This window comes from Schistocerca americana, chromosome X, assembly GCF_021461395.2.
Source record: "Schistocerca americana isolate TAMUIC-IGC-003095 chromosome X, iqSchAmer2.1, whole genome shotgun sequence".
NCBI lineage: Eukaryota > Metazoa > Arthropoda > Insecta > Orthoptera > Acrididae > Schistocerca > Schistocerca americana.
In genome coordinates this window covers 734,879,536-734,905,527 of record NC_060130.1, presented here as the reverse complement: position 1 = coordinate 734,905,527, position 25,992 = coordinate 734,879,536, and the positions used below count along the sequence as shown (strand labels likewise).

Below are 25,992 nucleotides of genomic sequence, written 5' to 3'. Positions count from 1 at the left end.
AAAATCTTTACAGTTATTTTTTGAGATCATAAAAACTACATTTGCTCAAGAAAAAGCTCTGACAAATATAAACAGCATTCCTAATATTCCTAACTTTACATCCATGGTTCAAGATGCCAAAACAGGGATTTCAGGAAGGAGATTACGCAAACCCGAAAATATTTCGCGTGGGTACTACTCGTGACTTGGGGACGTTCCTTCCCTTAGACTGTAATGGTTTGTGTCAGGATGGACTTATGATTTGTGTAACAAGTGTCGAATCCCACTTACCCATACGAACCCAGCAATACCGGAATAATCACCAGAAAAATGAACAAGGTGGTATCCTCAGTCACTTCCTTGATTCATACGTACGCTTCAGTGGCAACTGAGTCATCATTCAGTCGCTTATTTCTGTTGTGTACACTCCGGGCTCAATTTTGGTTTCTTCTGACTTTCCGCAGGTGGCCTCGGTCTAGCAGGAAAACATAGTCATTTTCAGGTTCCTAATTTTGGTACGCCGTAACATTTCTCGTATTACAGCATCAGTAATCATTGGAATATGATCTCTAACGTCATTTAGTCAAGTGAGACTGAGAACATGCGTTATCTTTACCTATTACCAGTTGAATCAAACCTCATACAAAATCCAGTTGTTGGGTTGCGGCCGTGCAGGGACGTGGGATGCACAGTATACCGCTCTGCTGACCATTAAGACCGACTCTCCAAATAAAAGCCACTACTCCTTCAAGAAGTTCCTTAGCTGTCCCGCGGGGGTTAACTGACACCAATCTAGTCTTCCCAGCGAGGAACAAGTCTGGGGATTGAATACAATTATTTCATTTAGCAGTCAGACAAACAGACCGCTCAGTTAAGGAGGCGTGTTTGTATACTTCCTCGACCTCATATTTATGTTAATAATAAACACCAGTAGCAAATTATCTTGACACACTGTAATTTAGCTGCGATTGTTCTACAAGAGACTCTAAAATAGAATCCTTAACAGGACAATGAATATTCGAAATATGGGAAAGAGAGACAGAGAAGAAGGGAGGGAGGCGCTTCATTAACGAAAATACATTTCAATGAAACAGAAATTTCTTATGCATTCCATGAATAATGAAACCACAAAACACATCGAAGTCATTCGGAGAACGAAATTGCAGTATGTTCAATAATGTTTGTTTCTGTAATATGTGTACGACTGGTATACGACGTGTGAAACTGTCATCACTTCCATGGCAGACGACCTCTGACAAGAGTAGATACACTAAAGAGTGACACCAGAAAACACTGTAGCGAAGTAAGAGGTTGTCAAAGACAAAAAAAAAAAATGGTTCTGAGCACTATGGGACTTAACATCTGAGGTCATCAGTCCCCTAGAACTTAGAACTACTTAAACCTAACTAACCTAAGGATATCACACACAGCCATGCCCGAGGCAGGATTCAAACCTGCGATCGTAGGGGTCGCGTGGTTCCAGACTGAAGCGCCTAGAACCGCTCGGCCACCAAGGCCGGCTGTCAAAGACAATCAAAATGTGGCTATGCAGAAAATATCCGTGTATGCCAATAACAATCTATTTAAAACGGAACATTTTCTGCAATTTCCTGTAGCTTCATAAAACGTGTTTAATATGTCTCCTATGTACCTCGAGTGCAAAACAAGAAGATGATGGTACTGGTGTGTCTGAAGGGTATTCATACAGTTTGCTTTTCGAAGTTTATGAATTCCTAGCAGTAATTATCACAGGAGAACAGACCATGTGCACTACAATGGACGTAATACCAAGAACGCTTTCGCGAAATGGTGCAATAGCTTGTCAGCAAAATCAAAATAAATAGTAATTATCAAGTTCATTCTCATTTGATAAGGGATAGGAATAATTTGACGCATGACATGCATTGCAAGCAATATTAACCAGTGCTACTTACAGAGATAAGCGTAAGAAAGACCATCAACCTACACTCAGGAGCAAAAGACATAAGTAATATTGCTACAGGCACTCTGATCAACTTTGTTTGCGTTTGTGACGTCACAAGATCAAATCAGAGCCCTACCCATCACGTCACAAGCCAAGCCCTCTTATCTATGATGGCATTATCATCAGATGACAAGCCACGAGCCCCTTATGTACGACATCACTCACAATCCGAGAAGCCACACCTTATTTCCTGGAACGGTGGTGGTCATTCAAACGAAACTGGCATCCATATTCTAGTAATTTAAAGACCATTCAAACTAAACATCCAATCACAATGTTGCCCCACAGCCACCATCTTGGCTATGAACAAAAGTACCCGAATAAGCAGAATTTTTTGCACCGTGTTCAAAAGTATTTATCAAAAAAATTACGTAAATGGTATAATTTGCAGTATTTTCAGTATTTTCACGTCTAAAAATACTTCAGCAAGACACACACACACACACACACACACACACACACACACACACACACACACACACACACACACACACCTTTTCCACATCTAAATTGTTTTATAGTGCTTGTCAATGGTCACAATTTTATTTCTACAATGTTATTTCGGCTATGCAACAGCCGTCTTCAGAATCTACAATAACAGTAAATAAAACTACTTTATTAGCTACTACAGTAAGAGATTAAAACAAATGATAGAAGGTATAATAAAAGCACAATATACCTCTCATTCTGCTGCAGTGCAAAAGTCGTTATATGCAAAAATAACACGAATCAAAACTGCTATGCGTGATCATCGGGCCTCAGTTCGAAGCGGGACTCATCACTGAAGACAACTGTACTCCAGTCAATGAGATTCCAGGCAGAAGACGTGTCTGGAGACGCCCCAGAAAACAATGGGATACCAACGTGACTGCCGCCCGCCATATGGCCCGATGATCGGGAGTGATGATCTGGGGTGGCCATTTGTTTTCATAGCAGGACCCCTTCAGTTGTCAGCCGCAGCGCCCTTTCAGCACAGTGGTACGTCGATGATATTCTACTCCCCGTTCTGTTGCCCTTGACGGCAAGCCGTCCTGGGCTTACATTTCAGAAACGTAATGCCCATTCGCACATGGCAAGAGTTTCTATTGCTTGTGTTCTTGCTTGCCAAACCTTACCTTGGTCAGCAAGATCGCCGGATCTCTCCCCAATTGAGAATGTTTGGATTATTATGGTCAGGGCCGTCCAAACAGTTCGGGATTTCGAGGATCAAACAAGCCTATTGGACAGAATTTTGCACGATATCCCTCAGGAGGACATTCAACAACTCTATCAATCAATGCCAAGTCGAATAACTGCTTGCATAAAGACCAGAAGTGGACCAACACGTTACTGGATTGCTGAATTTGTAAGGCTCTTTCTCCTGAATAAATCATCCAATTTTTTCTGAAATTGTAATCATTTGTTTGTCTGTACGTTTATATCACATCCAGGGATTTCCGTCCCATTCGGGTTATTCCTTCGTGGTGTGTCGGTTTTTTTCCCCTTAGAAAGTACTTTCTGTTGGCTACAGTTCTTGTTATGCAGTTCAAGGTAGCGCACATTCCTGTAGGAAGCAGCACGCAACCCCATGTGCCGTGTTTCCACAAAGCTCTGTATATGATGGAGGCACTGTTGATTTCTGCAAGTATTCGACCGTGCACGATAAAACTTCTCATTAGGAATTCAAATGTCAGGAAATAAGTTCTTCAAAGATTTAGAAATAAAAGTTTTGGTTGAAGACATTTTTCTCCTTACGAACACGATCAGGATACTATTTCTTACTACCAAAAATTTCTCGTTCCTCCAAAATGTTGAGGTGTCTACTTTTGGGTGTGGTGTGCAAAATTAATTTGCTATGTCCGTTATGCTGTGTTTCCTATTCTTTCAGTGATCAGAAAAAGCTGTCTTACGTAAGAACCGTCTACGCATAGTATGTGTGTGTTCCCATAAATATTGTTTCAAAGGTACGTCCCGTATGTACAATATAAAATGAATTGCAACAGTCACATGTAATTTTATAAACTACTAGTGTGAAAATTAAATGTGATTCGCAAATGGAGCGTGGGAAAAGCAACTGTCTGTATGCTTCCGTATGAGCTCTAATATCTCTTATCCTTTCTTCGCAGTACTTATGTGAAATGCTCGTTGGAGGCAGTAGATTAGTAGCAAATACTGATTGTCTAAATTTTCTCAATAGTGTTTCGTGAAATGAACGTGGTCATCCCTCCAGGGTTTCCCATTTGAGACACAAAGAAGTTACAGACAGCGACTCGAGCAGGAATTGATTGAAATCAGTGGGGAAAGTTGAAAACTTGAGCCAGACAGGGATTCGAACCCGGGTCTCGTGCTTACTAGGCAGACGCTCTGACCACGGAGTCATCCGCACACAGAGGTCGTTGCAACTGCACGGACTGCCCTAGCACGCCTGCCGTCAGACCCAGATTCTCAACTTATCCACACACTACTAATGTAGTGCCCCTTGCTCATTATCCTGATTACTCGCGGCATTTTGCCGACTCTCATAAGTGTTCGAGCCAGGTGTCCATCTGCATTGAAGAGATCATTGGCCGTCTCGCCTTAATTATGTACATATATATGGTGTCTGTTATTTCGGACATTTCCGAAAGAACAGACACCATTTTGATCCAACAGCTATTATAAATTAAAATACACAAGGAATTACAGACATTGACAGCGAGCGGGCGTTGACTGACATCAGTGCTGAAACTTGAAGTTCTGTGCAGGACAGGAATTCGAATCTTGGTCCGGCAGTACATTTCATATCGCTATGCAACGTTATGCTTAGATCTTTAATCAACGTAGCTGTGTCAAAAAACATACCACCAGTATTGTATTCAAACGTTACAGGGTTGTTTCTCCTACTAATTTGCATCAAAACACATTCATCTACATCTACATGGATACTCTGAAAATCATACTTCAGTGCCTGCGAGAGGTTTCATCGAACCACCTTCACAATAATTATTTATTATTTCAATCTCGAACAGCGTGCGGAAAAATCTAACACCTACATCTTTGAAACTTCCCGACAGATTAAAACTGTGTGCCGGACCGAGACTCGAACTCGGGACCTTTGCCTTTGGCAGGCAAGTGCTCTACCTGAACCTACATCTTTCTTTGCGGGCTCTGATTTCCCTTATTTTATTATGATGATTGTTTCTGCCTATGTAGATCGGTGTCAGCAAAATATTTTCACATTCGGAGGAGAAAGATGGTGATTGAAATTTCGTGAGAAGGTTCTGCCGCAACGAAAAAAGCCTTTGTTTTAAAGATGTCCGCCTCAAATTCTTTATTATGACAGTGACACTCTCTCCCTGTTTCGTGATAATACAAAACGTACTGCTTGTCTTTGAACTTTCGCGATCTACTACGTTAATCCTAACTGGTAAAGAATCCCAGACCGAGCAGCAGTACTCCAAAAGCGGACCGACAAGCGTAGTGTGGGCAGTCTCTTTAGTTGATATGTTACAATTTTTAAGTGTATTATCAACAAAATGCAATCTTTGGTTGCCTTCCCCACAACATTTTCTATGTTTTCTTTCCAATTTAAGTTGTTCGTAATTGTAATTCTTGGGTATTCATTTGAATTTACGGGCTTCAGATTTGACTGATTTATCGTGTAACCGAAGTTTAAAGGTTTCCTTCTAGCACTCATGTGAATGACCTCACACTTTTCATTATTTAGGGTCAACTGCCAATTTTCACATCATACAGATATGTGTTCTAAAGCCTTTTTCAATTTGATTTGATCTTCTGATGACTTAACTAGACGATAAACGACAGCATCATCTTCAAACAACCTAAGACGTCTGCTCAGGTTGTCTCCTAAATCCTTTATGTATATAAGTAACAGCAGAGGACCCATAACACTATCTTGCGGAAGCCAGAAATCACTTCTGTTTTACTTGATGACTTTCCGTCAATTGCTACGAACTGCGACCTCTCTGACAGGAAATCACGAATCCAGGCACATAACTGAGTCGATATTCCATAAGCACGAAGTTTCACTACAAGCCGCTTGTGTGGTACAGTGTCAACAGCCTTCCGGAAATCTAGAAATACGGAATCAATTTGAAATCCCTTGTCAATAGCGCTCAGCACTTCGTGTGTGTAAACTGTTAGTTGTGTTTCACAAGAACGATGTTTTCTAAATCCGTGTTGACTGTGTGTTAATAGACCTGACAACCACTCACATATCTGGAATCAATTCCATATGCTCGGACCTTCGTTAATAGACTGAAGTGGTGCACTGTGTCTAGGAAAATGGAGTCTGCCTGTTGCCCTTCATCCATGGTTCGCAGAATGATGGTGCAAATGGCTCTGAGCACTATGGGACTTAACATCTGAGGTCATCAGTCCCCTAGAACTTAGAACTACTTAAACCTAACTAACCTAAGGACATCACACACATCCATGCCCGAGACAGGATTCGAACCTGCGACCGTAGCGGTCGCGCGGTTCCAGACTGAAGCGCCTAGAACCGCTCGGCCACACCGGCCGGCCCGCAGAATGATGGCGAGTTACCTACCCAGCAGGCCGTAGCATCTTGTTTTGTTACGCAGATGGCGGCCGGCGGTTGTCTTTTGAATGCGCGAATGACGTAGATCATTTACGGTTCACGAACAGTATACGTCGAAGCCTCTCACTAGTTCTATATGTGCGTGAGGTCTCAGAGTCAGACATTCGCTAACACGGCACCCACCACGAGGTCTTCTGTGATGGATACCGATGCTACGTGTTTACTGCTACGGAGCACCGAATAAGTGAGGCTCTCTGATTTCGCTGGGTACTATTTCAAAATTCGGTTCCGACAAGAAAGTAGAAGACAGTCACAGTAGGCACTATCACAAGGCAGACATTGTAGAGAAAGAGGAGACTGGAATTAAGGACATCCCAGGAGCAATGGTCAATACTCAGGGATATGTCAGGAACGATTATTTGAAGCTAGAAAGTCTCTTAAACTGAGGATCTAAAATACATATGGCCGACCGGGGTGGCCGAACGGTTCTAGGCGCTACAGTCTGGAACCGCGTGACCGCTACAGTCGCAGGTTCGAGTCCTGCCTCGGGCATAGGTGTGTGTGATGTCCTTACGTTACTTAGGTTTCAGTAGTTCTAAGTTCTAGGGGACTGATGACCTCAGAAGTTAAGTCCCATAGTGCTCAGAGCCATTTGAACCATTTTTTTTAAAGAGCTAAGAGCACTTCCGTATCTTCGGTACTGTGAAACAAATCTCTTCTACTGAAAGCTCCTTTCTTTCCATTTATGATATGTGGTAAAATGGACCAAAACAAGAAAAAAGGTCTAGTAAACATGGCCCCTGAAGTGCATACCTTGAGAGCTACGAGCACTTGTTCATCTTTGCTACTGTAAAACTCACCTCTTCTAGTGGACAATTGGTCATAGCTCTTAAGGTATGTATTTTAGAGCCCATGTTTACTGGACAATTTTTCTTGTTTTAGTCAGTAATACCTCCTCCCAAAATATGCAAAACAAAGAGCTTGCAATAGAAGAGATTTGTGGAACCAGAGATGAAGTACTGGTCATAGCTGTTATGGTATGCATTTTAGCGTCCATGTTTATTAGAACTTTTTGCTTTGAATAATCCTTCCTGTCGTATTCCTGAATATCGACCGTTCCTTCTTGGACATCATGTATAGTCAACGAATGATTGAGGACTGCTAGTGTAAGTACTACCCTGAGGTGAAGAGACTGGCACAAGAGAAGCAGCCGGGGCAGGCCGCATCAAGCCATCCAGGAGACTGACGAAGGGCAGGTATTCGCTGCCAATTTTTTTCGACTCACGGAGTTTCAAGAGAAACGGATTAGGGCCGTCCTCCAGAGACAGGGAAAGGGGGAGGCGGCTGAAGCGATTAGCGAGCGTGGGCGTCGGGCGTTGGGCGTGGGCGTCGGCCCGTCGCGGGCAGCGAGCAGCGCCATCTGCGCATCTGCACACAATGAGCGCGCGCCGCATAAAGGGGGGCCCGAGCGGCGCGGCCGCAGGAGCGACCATGTCAGCAGCGGGAGCGGACGGCGCGGACGGCCGGCACGACGACGGTGGCACCGGCGCCGGCGGGGGCGGCGTGGGCGGCGGGCGCGGGGGCGGCGGCCGCGGCCGGCACCACCACTGGGCAGCCGACCTGGCCGCCTCCGACCGCGACGCCTCCGACTCCGAGCTGTCCGACTCGGAGCACTTCCTGGCCAAGGGCGCCTTCCTGCTCACCCCCAGCCACGAGCTCAGCATCGAAAAGGCCAGCAGCATCTGCGAGAAGATGAACTTCAAGGGCCTCTTCTCTCTCACCAAGACCGCCACCGGCATCCTCTTCAAATTCTCCGAGCCGGAGGACTACCAGGCTGTCTACAAGAAGGGCTTCCACAAGGTGACGGGCGCGCGCTTCTACAAGAAGGTAAGCAATTCCCCAGTTTTTCTCCATCTGCAATTATTCTTTTGATTTCGGTAGTTTTTGGAAGTTTCCATGTTTATTTGCAAATCTAGGGTGATTCTATCAGAACTTGCAGTTTGAAATTTTGACCTTTTTTTACGATGAGTTACGAGTGTAAAAAAAAGAACGTATATGATAACTTTATCTTTGTAAGTATTGGGCTCGTTAGCAACGGGCCTGTAGCGCAATAACGCAGGTGTGATTTCTGGAACGTGCTATGGTATTTTTGAAGGAATCTTTGTTGCATTTGTCTTTGGTGATCCAAGGAAACCACTGGGATTCTAAATCAGTATGCAGATTATAATTTGCCCACCGCTAGCCCCGAATTCGCATCTAGTGTCTTAGCGACTGAGAATTTCTTCCCTCGACCTTTTTGTTTTCTTCCTTTGACCCCTTTTCGTTGGTGTAACAAGTGTTCAGAAGTACAACTTCTGACATGAGTTTTCGCAACATAGTTGACGGCATTAACGAGAGCGGAAAAAGTCGTTGAATTTCTTTCGTTTTATCTCAGCACAATGTCGAGCACAATTAGACATTATCACGAAAATTTGCAATCTTAAGTTATTGCTTTTCAAAACGAATTTCGTTATGTACCTTCTGTTCCCAAATCAAGTTACCATGAACAAAACATTTTTCTTTCTTTTTACCCAAGACATGCATGAATGTTTCATAAATGAAACATGATGCCGTATGATGATCATTTATGGCTTTAAGGCAAACTACAGTATAACGATCGCTGTATCATAACTTTTTATAATCATTCTTATTGTTAACATTTAACTCCAAGGAACCGTACCTCGTTACTCCTTCATGATTTTTATTCTCAGCAATTATTAATAGACGACAAAAGAGCGTTAGAGGCCAATTCACACTCAGTTTTGTATCACAAAACTTGGAACATTCAAATTGTAGTTTATTTCTCACTAACAATGCCTAACTATCTCAACTGAAATGAGTAAAATAAAAGCTCAGATATGAGCCATAATCAGTGTGTAACTTGCATTATTTTTTCTTACAATATGATGTTTAACCATAGTGGATGCACACAATTGTTTCCGCATTTTCAGTACATAAAATCATTATCATGATGCCAGTAATTATTTCTTCCATCTCAGTAAATTTACGCCGTTGACGATCTGCTCAGTCGTTTGGTCTTTCTGCATGTTTGCCATTGTGTAATCAATTGCCCCAACCCAGTGAAACAGGCAAGGACTAGTTCAGTTACTGAAATGAGCACTACTATCCAGACTATGGAAGGGTCACCGAATAGTATTCCATAACACTTATTATTATTAATCGAATTAGAAGCATCAGTCTCCTGTGACGTTGCTCGCATTTTATTCACACTTATAACCAGGAACTAACTTGTTCCTTGATATCTAACAAAACTGTGCCTGGGCGTAAGTCATGAAGCGGCTGGGTATATGTCGTGTGGGTGAAGATACTCGTAATTCTCAATTGGGGCTAGCCATAGGCAGAAAGTAAAAATTCTAATCCCATGTATTATTCCACTCAGTTAGGACTATTAGATTTTTGTAAATGCAGTGAGCACTCTAGGCGAAATATTCGTGTTCATGGCATGTCTCTGAGCAGCGTTGTAATGCGACCGCCTGTCTTTTGAAGAAACTGTCTTCCATTTGAACCATACAAACATGTATCATGGATGTACGAATCAGGCTTTTGCGGTGATATCCATTAATAAAATATTCTCGGTGAAGCGGGCGCGGTGGTCACGCCACCAAAACCTTGCCATATATGGCGCGGGACTGGCACCAGTGACGTCACTGACGGCGGCGCTGCTATAATGAGCACGGCAGCAGCATTCAGACAACAGTCAACCACTTGACAATGCCAGAGGAGCTCTCTGTTGAAAGCAGTTGACCACTTGAACCCGAGAATATTTTATTAATGTATCGTGGATCTACCCCCCCTGGGGTCGCGATAGCAGGAGAAAGCAGTGTCGCCATAAAGTCAATTTTTTTTCGATTTTGATTCGCTTCCGCCACTGCTACTTGTACCAGACATGGAGGGTTGCATAGATCTTTTAAGAAACTTGTCCATTTTATGCTCGCTCAGAGCGAAGCGCGAAGATAGTAATCACGTCCCCGTACTTGTTGGCGTTTTCGGACATCTGATTGTAGTGACCGAAAACGCGCGACTATGCCCCGCTGACCCGTTCTCACCCCCACACCTCTACCATGGCAAAGAATATAATTATATCTCTGCCCGCAGAGCACTGCGATCTCTTTTCACATTGCACTTGATTTCTCGATCAGTATAGTATCAATATAAAGAAAATTAAATTCGTTGCCTTTGAAATCGCTGACATACTTTTATTATGGTTCTGGGGGTCACCAGAATATTTTTACTTGGAAAGGGCTCGCGTATTCAATAAGGTTGGAAAACACTGATCTACATGAAATCGCTGACATACTTTTCTTATGGTTCTGGGGGTCACCAGAATATTTTTACTTGGAAAGGGCTCGGGTATTCAATAAGGTTGGAAAACACTGATCTACATGATTCAGTCTACCCTTATACGTTATATTTTATTTTTCCTGTCTCATGAACAGAGAATGAACGTTAAGTTTCCCTTAGATGTTTCTGATATCTCATTCCTAAGGCAACAGTCTTTAAAAGTGGGAAATCTGCGTTTGACTGTCTCCCAGACATCTGATGTTAACGTATCTCCACAGGAGCTCTTCTAACGTGATAGTAGTTAAGGCGCTACATTCGAATTCGAGAAAATCGAGTTTCAGATCCAAGCCAGCCATCCAGATTTAGTTATTCACTTGTTCCCTAAATCACTTGTATGGAACTCCAGGGTATTTTCTTAAGTAAGGACACGGCAAAGTTCCTTTTCTATCTGAGTCCAAACATGTGTTCCGTCTGTAATGATCTAACGGACAACGAGGCGTTAACCCTTAATATTATTTACATTTCCTGTGGGAGCCCTTCTGTCCGCAGCTCGTGGTCGTGCGGTAGCGTTCTCGCTTCCCACGCCCGGGTACCCGGGTTCGATTCCCGGCGGCGTCAGGGATTTTCTCTGCCTCGTGATGACTGGGTGTTGTGTGATGTCCTTAGGTTAGTTAGGTTTAAGTAGTTCTAAGTTCTAGGGGACTGATGACCATAGATGTTAAGTCCCATAGTGCTCAGAGCGATTTGGGAGCCCTTCTTTCCTACACTGGCTCACTCACTTTCCCCATACTGGTGCTACAGAAGTTCATAATCAGTATTTTCACTACAAGTAAAGGCTATGTGATAACGTAAAGATCCCACTCATCAGCTCTTTCAGCAGTGTTCTGCGTAAAATTCTAAACCCCACAATACTGTATCATGGAGCAAGGACTTGTGACGCTGTTGAAGGTGATCGGTCAATAGTATATAAGTTCTTGATTCGAAAATAGTAGACTGCGTAATGACCCTGTGGATACAGAGCCACTTCGTTCGTTTTATGTCGATAAAGGTAAAGTCTACGTTCTGGCCCAAGTTAAGTAAATCGGTGTTGAACGAGCGCCGTGTTACCTTCTACCAGTGGCGTCATCAGTTGCGGTGTGGAGTAACATGTGGTCAGCACACTGCTCTCTCGGCTGTTGTCAGGTTTCTAGACCCAGAAACCTCTGCTAATCGGTCGAGTAGTTCTTCAGTCGACTAAGTGCACCCTGTACCAATCTTCTCACGAAGGTAAACTCACTGGTAGTACCTGGAACAGAACTCAGATCCGCCCGCATTGCAGTCAGCTGCGCTGACCACTCAGCTACGGATGTAGACTTTTATTTCCACAACCATCCACGTGAAAACTTCACAAAAACACTACATTGCACTAGCTAGTCATGCAAACAGCGTCGATAAACACTTGATACACTACGCTGAGTAGAGAAGAGGGACACTTCCTTAGTATTTCACTGTATCCCACTACCATTCGTTAAAACTGGTATCGTCTTGAAACTACCGAGTAATCACACTCGATACACCTGCCTTGAAGACATCAGGTCCAGACTTGGGTATGGGCATTCTAGGAAATTTGGAAGAATGTTTTAACCCCAGTTGTTGCGTCATACGAAGAAATCGAAACACTTATGGGACATACAGAGAGTAGAATCTAGCTATAACCAGCCCTCCATGCGAAAATCATCTTGTAACTGTTGGCAGTCTTGGATACAGTAAAGCTCATTAAGTAGCCATGCGTCTCTGTTCACCTGCTGAAGAGTTTCCACGTTGAGCTGCTGTACTTTGTCAGAAACTGCATGGGGCTCTCAAAAGCTCATGTATCCTTTACACTGATTTCGTTCTGTCAGCGCGTATTATTTTATTTATATTATGTGGTATGAAGCAAACTTAGCTACAGTGCTAGTGTGGATCCACTGGTGCATGCGAACTTTGTCCTTAATCTTTCATTTGAAATCTAAAGTTTGATGTCTTAGGTACATTGTATCGTTTATTCGCTGTATCTTTTGTGGGAAGACAATCCTATGACTTTACCGTGTTGTGACACATCACTGTATGCAATCACTAGACGATCATACAAACGTTATGTAGGTTATGCAGCTCATTCTCATTAAATACACTGATATAATGCTCAGCGTCAGTATGTGATATTTCATTGAAGAGCCAAAGAAATTGGTACACTGCCTAATATCGTGTAGGGTCCCCGCGAGCACGCAGAAGTGCCACAACACGACATGGCATGGACTCGACTAATGTCTGAAATAGTGCTGGAGGGAATTGATACCATGAATCCAGCAGGGCTATCCATAGGTCCGTAAGAGTACGAAATGGAGATCCCTTCTGAACAGCACGTTGTAAGGCATCCCAGATATACTCAACAACGTTCATGTCTGGGGATTTTGGTGGGCAGCGGAAGTGTTAAACTTAGAAGAGTGTTCCTGGAGCCACTCTATGGCAATTCTGGACGTGTGGGGTGTCGCATTGTCCTGCTGAAATTGTCCAAGTCCTTCGGACTGTACAATGGACATGAATGGATGCAAGTGATTAGACAGGATGCCTATGTACGTATCAACTGTCAGAGTCGTATATAGACGTATCAGGGGTCGCATATCACTCCAACTTCACAAGCCTCACACCATTACAGCTTGAAAAGTCCCCTGCTGACATGCAGGGTCTATGGATTCATGGCGTTGTCTTCATACCCGTACACGTCCATTCCATCGATACAATTTGAAATGAGACTCGTCCGACCAGGCAACATGTTTCCAGTCATCAACAGTCCAATGTCGGTGTTGGCGGGCCCAGGCGAGGCGTAAAGCTTTGTGTCGTGCAATCATCAAGGGTACACGAATGGGCCTTCGGCTCGGAAAGCCCATATCGATGACGTTTAGTTGAAGGGTTCGCAGGCTGACACTTGTTGATGGCCCAGCATTGAAATTTGCAGCAGTTTGCGGAAGGGATGCACTTCTGTCACGTTGAACGATTCTCTTCAGTCGTCGTTGGTCCCGTCATTGCAGGATCTTTTTCCAGCCTTAGCGATGTCTGAGATTTGATGGTTTGCCGTATTCCTGATATTCACGGTACACTCGTGAAATGGTCGTGCTGGAAAATCCCCACTTCATCAGTACGTCGGAGCTGTTGTGGCACATCGCTCGTGCCCCAACTGTGACACTACGTTCAAACTCATTTACATTGTGATAACCAGCCATTGTAGCAGATCTAATAACTGCGCCAGGCACTTGTTACTTTATTTAAGCGTGCCGTATTTGAATACGCATGCCTATACCACTTTCCTTGGCGCTTCTGTGTATGTCGTTGCGTGGGTATCCGGGATGCACAACGGGTCCACATGCAACGGTTCAGACCATCCATCAAGTTTTTGGGAAAATCTTCTATTGCTTGATAAGCGTCCATTGGAGGTCGTTAATCATCCATGGTGATGGTGATAGGGCTACATTCTTACGCCCTCTAAGTTCACATGCAAATCCAGGAAACGAACTGGTCACTCTAGACACGTGATGTTCACTTGTCTGAAACGCTCGTTCACTAGACCAGCTCTGGGTGGTCGGACATTATCAGCCATCGATTGTAAAACAACTCTGTAAAAGCAACGGAAAAGGGACGCATCCCTTCGCAGGCTGTCATACCTACAGACATCAGCGTTTACAGCATCCTAGAAAAAACAAATGTAGTGATACTAACACGACCCACCTTTGACGAGAATACTAACGTCGCAATGGCGTTCTCTTTCCACAATATTGGCAGAGTTTAAGTGTGCGCCAGGGGTTCCTCGCATGAACATATGGGTTTAATTGCGACTTGTACGCGAACTTAGCACTACTTCAGTGCTTCTGTGAGTACTTACGTTGGGCACGACACCACATTCGTCTAGCCAGGTGGGAATGCATCATTAGGTAGCCGAGCAAGCAGTGCAACCTGTCAAAGCCGACGACGCACGGCCCGGTGAATAATAAATAATGAAATGATCGTATGGGATTGATGGCCGGGAGCTGACGCCACATTGGACGACTCGCGTGTCGATGATGATGGAATGATGAAGAGGACGACACAACAGCCAGCTTCCGAGTGGATAAAATCTCCGACCCGGCAGGGAAACGAACGAGGGCATGTTGCATGACACTCAGACGCGCTGGCCACTCAGCTAAGGGTGTGTGTGTGTGGACAAAACAGACACTGATACGTCGTCTCTAACCAGAGCAGGTGCTGCGCTGGTTCGAGGTGCGCTTAAGCAAGATAATTTACAGGGTGATTCAAAAGTAACTGTACACATTTCGTGGGTGTAATCCATGCATCAAAATAAGACTAAAATGTTAAATAAAGTTTTGTCTGAAATTGCTTTATTTCCATGCACTGAAGCTTCCAGCGAGTGAAAGACGGATGGAAAGAAGATTAGCGTTTAAAGTCCCATTGACAATAAGGCGTCCGCAACACGAAGTCGGAATGGAGAAGGATGGAAAGGAATTTAGCTGCGATCTTACGCTGACGTGCCATATATGGCATATATTTCTGTGTTTCCCGGTGACAGTTTAGTCCACACAGTGTCTCAATAATGAAAAGTTTTTTATCTCGACATCGAAAATACTCACGAAGATAATTGTATATATACTACTGGCCATTAAAATTGCTACACCACGAAGATGATGTGCTACAGACACGAAATTTAATCGACAGGGAGAATATGCTGAGATATGCAAATGATTAGCTTTTCAGAGCATTCACACAAGGTTGGCGCCGGTGGCGACACCTACAACGTGCTGATATGAGGAAAGCTTCCAACCGATTTCTCATAGTGCGGCTGGTCCCGGCGGAGGTTCGAGTCCTCCCTTGGGCATGGGTGTGTGTGTTTGTCCTTAGGATAATTTAGGTTAAGTAGTCTGTAAGCTTAGGGACTGATGACCTTAGCAGTTAAATCCCATAACATTTCACACACATTTGAACTTTTTTTTTTAATTATCATACACAAACAGCAGTTGACCGGCGTTGCCTGGTGAAAAGTTGTTGTGATGCCTCGTGTAAGGAGAAGAAATGCGTACCATCACGTTTCCGACTTTGATAAAGGTGTGATTGTAGCCTATCGCGATTGCGATTTATCGTATCGTACAATACTGCTCGGGTTGGTCGAGATCCAATGACTGTTAGCAGAATATGGAATCAGTGGGTTCAGGAGGGTAATACGGAACGCCGTGCTGGATCCCAACGGCCTCGTATCTCTAGCAGTCGAGATGATAGGCATCTTATCCGCATGGCTGTAACGGATCGTGCAGCCACGTCTCGATCCCTGAGTCAACAGATAGGGACGTTTGCAACACAACAACCATCTGCACGAACAGTTCGACGACGTTTGCAGCGCATGGGCTATCAGCTCGGAGACCGTGGCTCCGGTTACCCTTGACGCTGCATCACAGACAGGAGCGCCTACGATGGTGTACTCAACGACGAACCTGGGTGCACGAATGGCAAAACGTCATTTTTTCGGACGAATCCAGGTTATATTTACAGCATCATGATGGTCGCATCCGTGTTTGTCGATATCACGGTGAACGCACATTGGAAGCGTGTATTCGTCATCGCCATACTGGCGTATCACCCGGCGTAATGGTATGGGGTGCTATTGGTTTCACGTCTCGGTCACCTCTTATTCGCATTGACAGCACTTTGAACAGTGGACGTTACATTTCAGATGTGTTACGACCCGTGGCTCTACCCTTAATTCGATCCCTGCGAAACCCTACATTTCAGCAGGATAATGCACGACCGCATGTTGCAGGTCGTGTACGGGCCTTTCTGGATACAGAAAATGTTCGACTGCTGCCCTGGCCAGCACATTCTCCAGATCTCTCACCAATTGAAAACGTCTGGTCAATGGTGGCCGAGCAACTGGCTCGTCACAATACGCCAGTCACTACTCTTGATGACCTGTGGTACCGTGTTGAAGCTGCATGGGCAGCTGTACCTGTACACGGCATCCAAGCTCTGTTTGACTCAACGCCCAGGCGTATCAAGGCCGTTATTACGGCCAGAGGTGGTTTTTCTGGGTACTGATTTCTCAGGATCTATGCACCAGATTTGCGTGAAAATGTAATCGCATGTCAGTTCTAGTATAATATATTTGTCCAATGAATACCCGTTTATCATCTGCATTTCTTCTTGGTGTAGCAATTTTAATGGCCAGTAGTGTACTATCCACCAGCCAACGGCGTTGCTTTTCGACCTTCTAGTGGCTATTAGCTATGGTCTGCTCATATATGTGGCATAGGCCTCTTGCACGTTTGAAATTTGTTTCCAATCGAAATTTTAATTTACTTTAATGTTATTTCCACGTGACTGAAGTAAATGTAACTCACTGCTTTCGCAACAAAACAGGTCGTTTCCATTACCTTTCTGGCTATATTTTAGGGTATTGTCGATGCTTTGGAAGCTTACACATGTATATCAAGTCCTCCTATGGAGTCCACTGAATTCACTATCAGCAATTTATTTTGCCGTATGCGGTACGACGTACCTGGCTATTTCACAGTATTCCAGATTCCGATAACGACTTTCAAGTCGGCATTCGCTCTGTCTGCCTGTGGCCAAATCATCATTGTAATGCTTACCTCACTTCGATGGCGCTGTTTCCACTAACGCTAATATGACGTAGACTGGAAAACCTTTTCAAATACAGTTCATCGGTGAAGAGATTATTTCTTTGTTTTGTGCGTTGACGCTCGGTCAGTAGATATCTGGTTTGAATCCCGGCGAGAAATAGCCAAGCGGCTGTCACACGGATACTGACCAACTAGCCCAATAACAACAGCCTTGAAATCTGATGAAAGCAGAGATATAGTTTTAACTGTTCTACCTCTGATGAACACACAGTTATATCCTGAAACCAAAGATAGAAGAAACAGTGCACTCTTGAATTAAGTTAGTCGGCGGAAGAATTTGAGGTCTGAGTTTATAATTCTTCCATATATCGCTTATATAAAGTGTACTAGACTGGGAACGTATCCATGGAAGCTTCTACGAAGTTTGGAGAAATGAATCCAAGAGTAATGATACATTAAAATTGTAAATTTTGCACTATGACATGTTCGAATGGATTCGGTTTACAAAGCATGGTTGATATCTACTCATACCGTACTCCTCATTGAAAGTTTCCGTACAGAAGTCACCTCTTGATCAATATTGTCTGCCGAAGAAACAATAGAAAGTATCTAACGGGTTCACACAAAAACAAACGCAACAAGGCTCTACAAAAGGAAGTCTGAAACTACTAAACGAAACCTTCTGCCTTCAAAGAGAAACAGACCGTTCTCGGCTAAGTATCGACCTCCGCCACAAGTATTTCCCGAAGATAAGATTAGGAAACGTTATACTGGGTTATAACTCAGCAGACGACGTCCTGTAAAATGCACTGTGAACGTAAAACTTCAGAACTCATGTTGCGTCTGCGCTACCATCAGTTACTTTTCCTTAGCGGAAAGTCTTAAACCAAGTTCATCCAGCCTCCTGAGGGAAATTGCGAAGCTACAGGAAAGTGAGGTTACTGTTACTTCATACTATTGTGCTCAAGGTTATGAAACTGAGATTCCTGGCTCGTTAGAAAATTCCTTAGACACATTTAACATAAAACCTTCAATGCTGATCAATTTCGCCTTGCCTCATCCTTGGCCAGGCTGAACTTTTCTTCGGCCAGAAATAACACCAACATCGACGGAGCCGTAGATCACAGTTTTCCTTCCTTCAGGATTATTTTGTTAGCTGCCAGTGTATAAACAGGTATTTAAGCCGTATAATTTGAACTGTAAGTCCCAGATAGTCAAACTGCCAGAGTATTGACAGGAGATCACTGAGGTTTTTCACCTACGTTTCATGTAATATTCAAAATCTGTTTGATGTTCAATGGCTAACGTTCATCACTTATCAAGTTAGTCGTCGATCAGTAGCACACATACAAAAAGGTACATATCCTGCAGCACACTGGTAACGAGTGAATGGCGAACGCACTCATCCCTGTGTGTATGTTATTGAACGTAAATGTTAATTGGACCAAATATGATTCTGTCACTGTTTAATTGAAAGAATGATCTTCTTCACTACCACTAATGGGTAGCAATACAAATACGGATCGTAGCCAGACGCGCTCAATTAAGATTAAATGCTTGGTATAAGGATTTCTTGCCATAACCATAGCAATTCCTCGATGCCAAGGTCACCCTGTGTGCGAGTTTTCCCAGCTTCGTCTCAGTTATACTCGTTCGAAGCCATAAGTACGTTGTACCCCGAAATCCGTAATGACTCACTCTGTAACTCAGCAGCAGTAATTTCTTGTTTAAAATTTTCTCTAATCGGATCACTGAAACAAATTAGACATTGATTCTCTGCACTGCATCTTCCAGTTTTCATTTGGTAGCCCAGCCGCACAACGAATCAGTGTAGTTTGTTGCGTACAGCGTTTCTTAACTTCCCTCTCAAAAGACTGAGTCTGAGTACAGTGGGTATTACTGTTTAGCCGAACCCACTTTAAAATTTGATATAAGCTGGTTTAGTTTCATCTTTTAGCAGAGACGTGACAGAAATATGCTGCATCATGACAACACTAATACGATGTCATTCGAGAGCACAATAATAATATTCTTCTAGGCATTCAAAGCTATTGTGAATAAATGACGCTAACACACTTTCTTTAAAAAATGAAACCGAGTTAAAGAGAAGTTTTGTAACAAAATAACTTCCAATTCCTACTTCTTGGTGCAGTAATTGTTAGCTGCACGTGTCAGTAGTTTGTCACTACAGGAAGAGATTCTTTGACAGCTCTGAACTGTGCAAGTCTTTCAGTAACAGGATAATTGTAAAGCTTTAAGATTGAATCTAAACAAGCGGTATAAGATCGTAAACTGAGTGTTTTGGGATGAGAAACCAACTGTCGGAAGTGAAAATATCAGACTTTGCGAGGTCTTGAATGAGTAATACGTGTAACGCATGCGTTTGTATATTGTTTCTATTTCGTGATAAATGGGTGTTGTGTGATGTCCTTAGGTTAGTTAGGTTTAAGTAGTTCTAAGTTCTAGGGGACTGGTGACCATAGATGTTAAGTCCCATAGTTCTCAGAGCCATTTGAACCATTATTTCATAATAAACAACTACCCACCGCATTGACGTTGGTGACGCTATTTAGAAAAACGCTACGTAGTCGTACACGATGACTCTTGCTTGGAGCTTACTACTGTTGGCAGTTCATGATTGTTTGTCAAGGATGGATCATCATTCGACGCAAGCACGGGGTAATATGCATTTAATTTATGATGAGGCAGGCTTTAGAGCAAGGAAAGTAGAATGAATATACAGAGGAAGGTTTCGCAACGGAAGACATCATAGGTGAAAGAACTTAATTGTTTTTAACACAAGATTACGAGAAACCGCGACATCCAAGCCGTAAGGTACTCGACAAAAAAATTTACGCACTGTAGGATTTGATGATATTGTGCTGGATCGTATGTGAGAAGGTTCGTCAATGAGCTCCCAACAATTTGCGTGAAATATACATTATGAAATGTACACTATACACTATGAAGTATACTGTGGTGTCACCGCCAGACACCACACTTGCTAGGTGGTAGTTTTAAATCGGCCGCGGTCCATTAGTACATGTCGGACCCGCGTGTCGCCACTGTGTGATCGCAGACCGAGCGCCACCACAAGGCAGGTCTCGAGATACGGACTAGCACTCGCCCCAGTTGTACGGACGACGTAGCTAGCGATGCACACTGACGAAGCCTCGCTCATTTGCAGAGCAGATAGTTAGAATAGCCTTCAGCTAAGTCAATGGCTACGACCTAGCAAGGCGCCATTAGCAGTATATTGTCTGAAACTATAGAGTCTCATGTACCAAGGATGGATTAAAATTAAGTATTCCAGGAGCTACGTACTTTTCTTTATAGCATTCATTACGTATCCTGTTACAGACCTATCTCTTGCCTGCGTGAACAAAACGCGTGTCTTTCGGCTTCCTCTCATTGTGTCTCGGCTGTCTTGTCTAGACACAACATATACAATATGCCGAGTGCGAAGAGCCGTGGTGTAGGAGCAACATCCTAATCATAAAAAGAGAAATGCAAACCCAGACTTAAGTTATTTCAGTCAATACGAAACATCGCATAATTTTTATGGTCGACAGATGGGAGCTCATTCTGCCATGATGGTGTTTTCCACCGCCACAATAACCATTTATAATGTCAATATTTTAATTCCTTCTTTGATTTACACGTTGCCTTTGTACGCCAATTGGCACATGTTTCTCGGCACGAGCGCCACCTGCCCTGCTTTCAGAGTAACTACGCTCGCCGATTACACTCAGTCAGTTGTGAGCTCTGCAAGATCCATGAGCTATTTGATATTAAGGTGACAAACCCTAATTCTAGGGCTATATTTTATTTTTGACACATGGGTCTATGCCGACAATTGTAAGAACGGCGATGGTACATTAGTCCTTACTAATGTAAAATTGTAAGTACCAGTCGTCGTTATCATACTTCTGTAATGCAAGAGTTCTCTAACTTGTCTTAAAATTAATCTTGGTTTATAAGATTCATACTTTTCTAATGTAAGCTATGATGTTCATTGTCCTTAGGTTACCTGCTGAAGAAGACATATTTATATTTGTCGAAACCTTGGTAAAGAATTTCTTTATCCATTGCAACTGGTCGGCTGTTTATAATTTTATCATTTACAGTGTGATCAGTGACTACTCCACTCGCTCATAAGCGCATATCAAACGAACATCAACAATGCCCAGCCATTTTGTGTGCTGAATTGTTCAAAATTAGCTGACAGAATCTTATTCGCTGCCATCCCTGTTGAATAATTCACGTTCTCTGGTGTTCGTTCGGAACATACTACCGCAGGTTTAGGAGATTGTCCCTCTTGTGCACACGAAGATATGGTTTCAATTCGTCAGCGAATCATTCGACATTGATATCAATGTCCGTAAGTCCCTGAATAACAATAGTCCTCATCGTTCGATTGGAAGGGGAGGTCCACTTCCATAGCTATCAGTGGATCTGAGGTTATACCTCCTTTGGATTCTATTTCCTAAGGGGTCGCAAGACACGGTTGGTGAATGAAACCACAGCAGAGATTGAAGAGGACCTAGCTGGTTGCATCCTACCTCCCTGGCGGCTGGCAGCATTAATATTTGAAAGAGTGGACCAACATTTTAGGCACCATTGTAGTGCATGCATTGAGACTAACAGTGGAAAGTTTCAGCAGTTGCTTGGAATTAATTCCCAACAATCAGTTCCATTTTTTCAATGTACACAGTGTGCGATCTTCTATCGTATGTATAAAGCTTTGGGCCACTCTATTTATTTACTTGTGCTAAAACGATGATACAAAATAACTGTAAGGTAACGGATGTGGTTTCTGTGCGGTATCTGTCGTTTACAACGAACACAAGTCATTTCCCCCGCAGATATGATGGCGCGTGCCCTGAGGGCCGCCACGTTGCAAAAAACAGATATCGCGCGATTAGTGAATAGAGCGACATATTATATTAGGAATTAAATCTGCCACTATTTGTAAAAATTAGAAAATCGCTTGACATAATCTGCCACTCAGAGAAAGTTTATCACCGGGCACAGACTGTTCTACTGTGTTGTGAAGCATCATTGCCGCGCAGTACTGCGAGACGAACAGAACGCAGTCTACCTGCTAGAAAGTTGTCATGGTTGCATAGAGGCCAGGCGTCAAGGCTGCGTGTCTGAAGCATTGAAGTCCGAATATTTTCTATAGGACGTTTTCATACGTTTCTGCACCATTCAGGTAAAGAACTAAGAGCTGTTAGAACTATTATTTAATAATAGAAGTGGGAGTATTTATTTAGAGATATAGAACTGAAATGTCTATACTTCAATAACCTTTGTTGATGAGATGTCCACGTTCACGAATTTTACTTTTTGTTGACTTCTAAGGCTATTCCGCGGCCAAAGTCACTTTTATTCTACCAACGGTTATCAAAGCGAGTGTAGGAGCGTACAGGCGTTCAAGGAACCTTCTGGCCGTAGGGACGGGAAACTTCCCCTAAAAGACGGAAGAACCAGCAGCGATCAACAGCGTGAAAATGCAGAAGGAAATGAAACCACTGCATTAAAAACACATATTGCTTATACACAGGACATGTGGCCTGCTACAGATAAGGTGTCGTGATGATATCTCCATTGCCAGAAGATTCAGGACTAGTCCCCCATTCGGATCTCCGGGAGGTGACTGCCAAGGGGGAGGTGACCATGAGAAAAAGATTGAATGAACGTTCTAGGAGCCGGGGCGTGGAATTTCAGAAGTCTGTACGTGGTAGAGAAGCTAGACAATCTGAAAAGGGAAGTGCTAATGTTCAATCTAGATATAGTGAGCGTCAGTGAAGTGAAATGGAAAGAAGGCAAAGATTTCAGGTTGGATGAGTATAGGGTAATATCAACAGCGGCAGAAAATAATATAACGGAAGTAGGATTCGTTATGTATAGAAAAGTACGGCGGAGAATGAGTTACTGTGAAGAGTTCAGTGATCTGGTTGTTATCATCAGAATCGACAGCAAACCAACACCAACAACAATAGTTTAGGTATACTTGCCGACGTCGCAAGCAGAAGATGAACATACAGAGAAAGTATATGAAGATGTTAAACGTGTAATTCAGTATGTAAAGAAAGATAAAAATCTAGTAGTCAAGGGGGATTGGAATGTGGTTGTAGGTGAAGGAGTAGAAGAAAGGATTACGGAATAATATAGTCTTGGTAGTAGGAATGAGAGAGGTGAAAGACTAATTGAGTTCTATAGTAAAGTTCATGTAGTAACAGCGAATACTCTGTTCAAGAATTCTAAGAGTTGGTATACTTGGAAAAGGCCGGGAGGTACGGGAATATTTCGTTAGCTTACATCATGGCTACGAGGAGATTCCGAAATCAGATATTGGGTTGTAAGCCGTACCCAGGAGCAGATATAGACTAAGATCACAATTTAGTAATTATGAAGAGTAGGGTGAAGTTTAAGAGACTATTCAGGAAGACTCAGTGAGCAAAGAAGTGCGATATGGAAATACGAAGGAATGAGGAGATGGGCTTGAAGTTCTTTGAGGCTATAGATACTGCGATAGTGAACAGCTGACTACACTGTTTAGTTGAAGAGAAATGGACATCAGTAAAATGGGCAATCACAGAAGTCGGAAAGAAAAACATAGGTACAAGGAAGGTAACTGCGAAGAGCCCATGGGTAGCAGAAGAAATATTTCAGCTGATCAACGAAAGAAGGAAGTGCAAAAACATTGCGGGAAATACAGGAATACAGAAATATAAGGCTCTTAGGAATGATAAAGTGGAAATGCAGGAAAGCTAAAGCGAAATGGCTGCATGAAAAATGTGAAGAAATCGAAAAAGAAATGATTGTCGGAATGGCTGACTCAGTGTACAGAAAGTTAAAACAACTTTCTGTGAAATTAAAAGCAAGGAGATATCATTAAGAGTGCAATGGGGATTCCACTACTAAACGCAGGGGAGAGAGCAGATAGGCACAAAGAGTACATTCAAGGTCTCTAAGAGAGCTTTGGAAGACTTAAGATCAAATAAGGTAGAAGGGGTAGATAACATTCCTTTGGAATTTCTAAAATCATTGGGGGAAGTGGCAACCAAGCAACTATTCACGTTGGTGTGTAGAATGTAGGAGACTGACGATATGCCATCAGATCTTCGGAAAACGTCGTCCACACAGTTCCAAAGATTGCAAGAACCGACAAGTCCAAGAATCATCATCTTAACAACCCATGCATCCAAGTCAGTGAGGAGAATAATATACAGAAGAACGGAAAAGAAAACTGAGGACCTGTTAGATGAGGATAAGTTTGGCTTTAGGAAAGTTAAAGGCATCGGAGAGGCAGTTCTGACGTTGCCATAGACAATTGAAGGGAGACTGAAGAAAAATAGACACACGTTCATGCGATTTGCCGGCATGGAAAAAGCGTTCCACAATATAAAATCGTGCAAGACGTTAAAATTAATGTGAAAAATTAGGGTAAACTATAGCGAAAGACAGGTGACATACAATGTCTACAACCACCAAGAGGCATCAATAAGAGTGGAAGACCAAGAGCAAAGTGCTCTGATTAAAAAGGGTGTAAGACAGGGACGTAGTCTTTCGCCCCTACTATTCTATCTGTACATCGAAGAAGCAACGACGGAAATAAAAGAAAGGTTCAAGAGCGTGGAATTAAAATTCAAGGTGAAAGGGTATCAACGATGCGATGCGCTGATGGCATTGCTATCCTCAGTGAAAGTGAAAAAGAATTACACAATCACTGGAATGGAATGAACAATCCAAAGAGTACAGAATATGGACTGAGAGTAAACCGAAGAAAGACGATACTAATGAGAAGTAGCAGAAATGAGAATATGAAGAAACTTAACATCCAAATTGGTGATCACGAAGTCGATTAAATTAAGGAATTCTGCTACATAAAGACCAAAATAATCCATGACGGACGGAACAAGGAAGACATAAAAAGCAGACTAGCACTGGCAAAAAGAACATTCCACGCCAAGAGAAATCTTCTAGTATCAAATATAGACTTTAATTTGAGGAAGCAGTTTCTAAGAATGTACGTTTGAAGCACAGCACTGTGAAAGATGGACTATAGGAAAAGCGGAACAGAAGAGAATCGAAGCATTTGAAATGATCTAAAACTTAATGTTATAGTTCGACGTACTGCCGTCGATGTGAACGTCATTATATGCAGAACACTTAGGTTTTACTACGTTTCAGTCTGGAATGAACCTTCTTAGTTATCACTTCCGACTAGTTAGAACAACCATGCAAATCCAGAATACAACTGATTGGGTGAGGATTCGATCCTCGATCCTTTCGAATATGGGCTTAGTGTCTTAACCACTGCGCTACCTGTAGAATTGAAAATGGATTGGAATTTTTTTGTCATTAAAGGAGAATATGGAGATGGTTCATCTAAGAACCTGATTGATTCTTGCCCTAAACCTGTCAAAACGTGGCCAGTGTTCCGATGAAGGCTAAAAGCAGACGAGACGATGGAAGTACACCAAAAGAGAAAGAAAACGTTCCGTCAAACTTCACAATCGTTA

The 25,992-nt window shown here is 42.9% G+C and overlaps 1 protein-coding gene across 1 annotated transcript in view; it reads left to right on the top strand.

The window, feature by feature from the left end:
* Window positions 1–8,057: 8,057 nt before the first annotated feature.
* LOC124556292 overlaps window positions 8,058–25,992 on the top strand; it is a gene marked incomplete at its 5' end in the record, with an annotated part of 140,800 nt that continues 122,865 nt past the window's right edge. Inside the window, one exon of the mRNA XM_047130268.1 lies at window positions 8,058–8,369. Within this exon, the coding sequence (XP_046986224.1) occupies window positions 8,058–8,369 (312 nt within the window). The remainder of the gene's footprint in view (window positions 8,370–25,992) is intronic.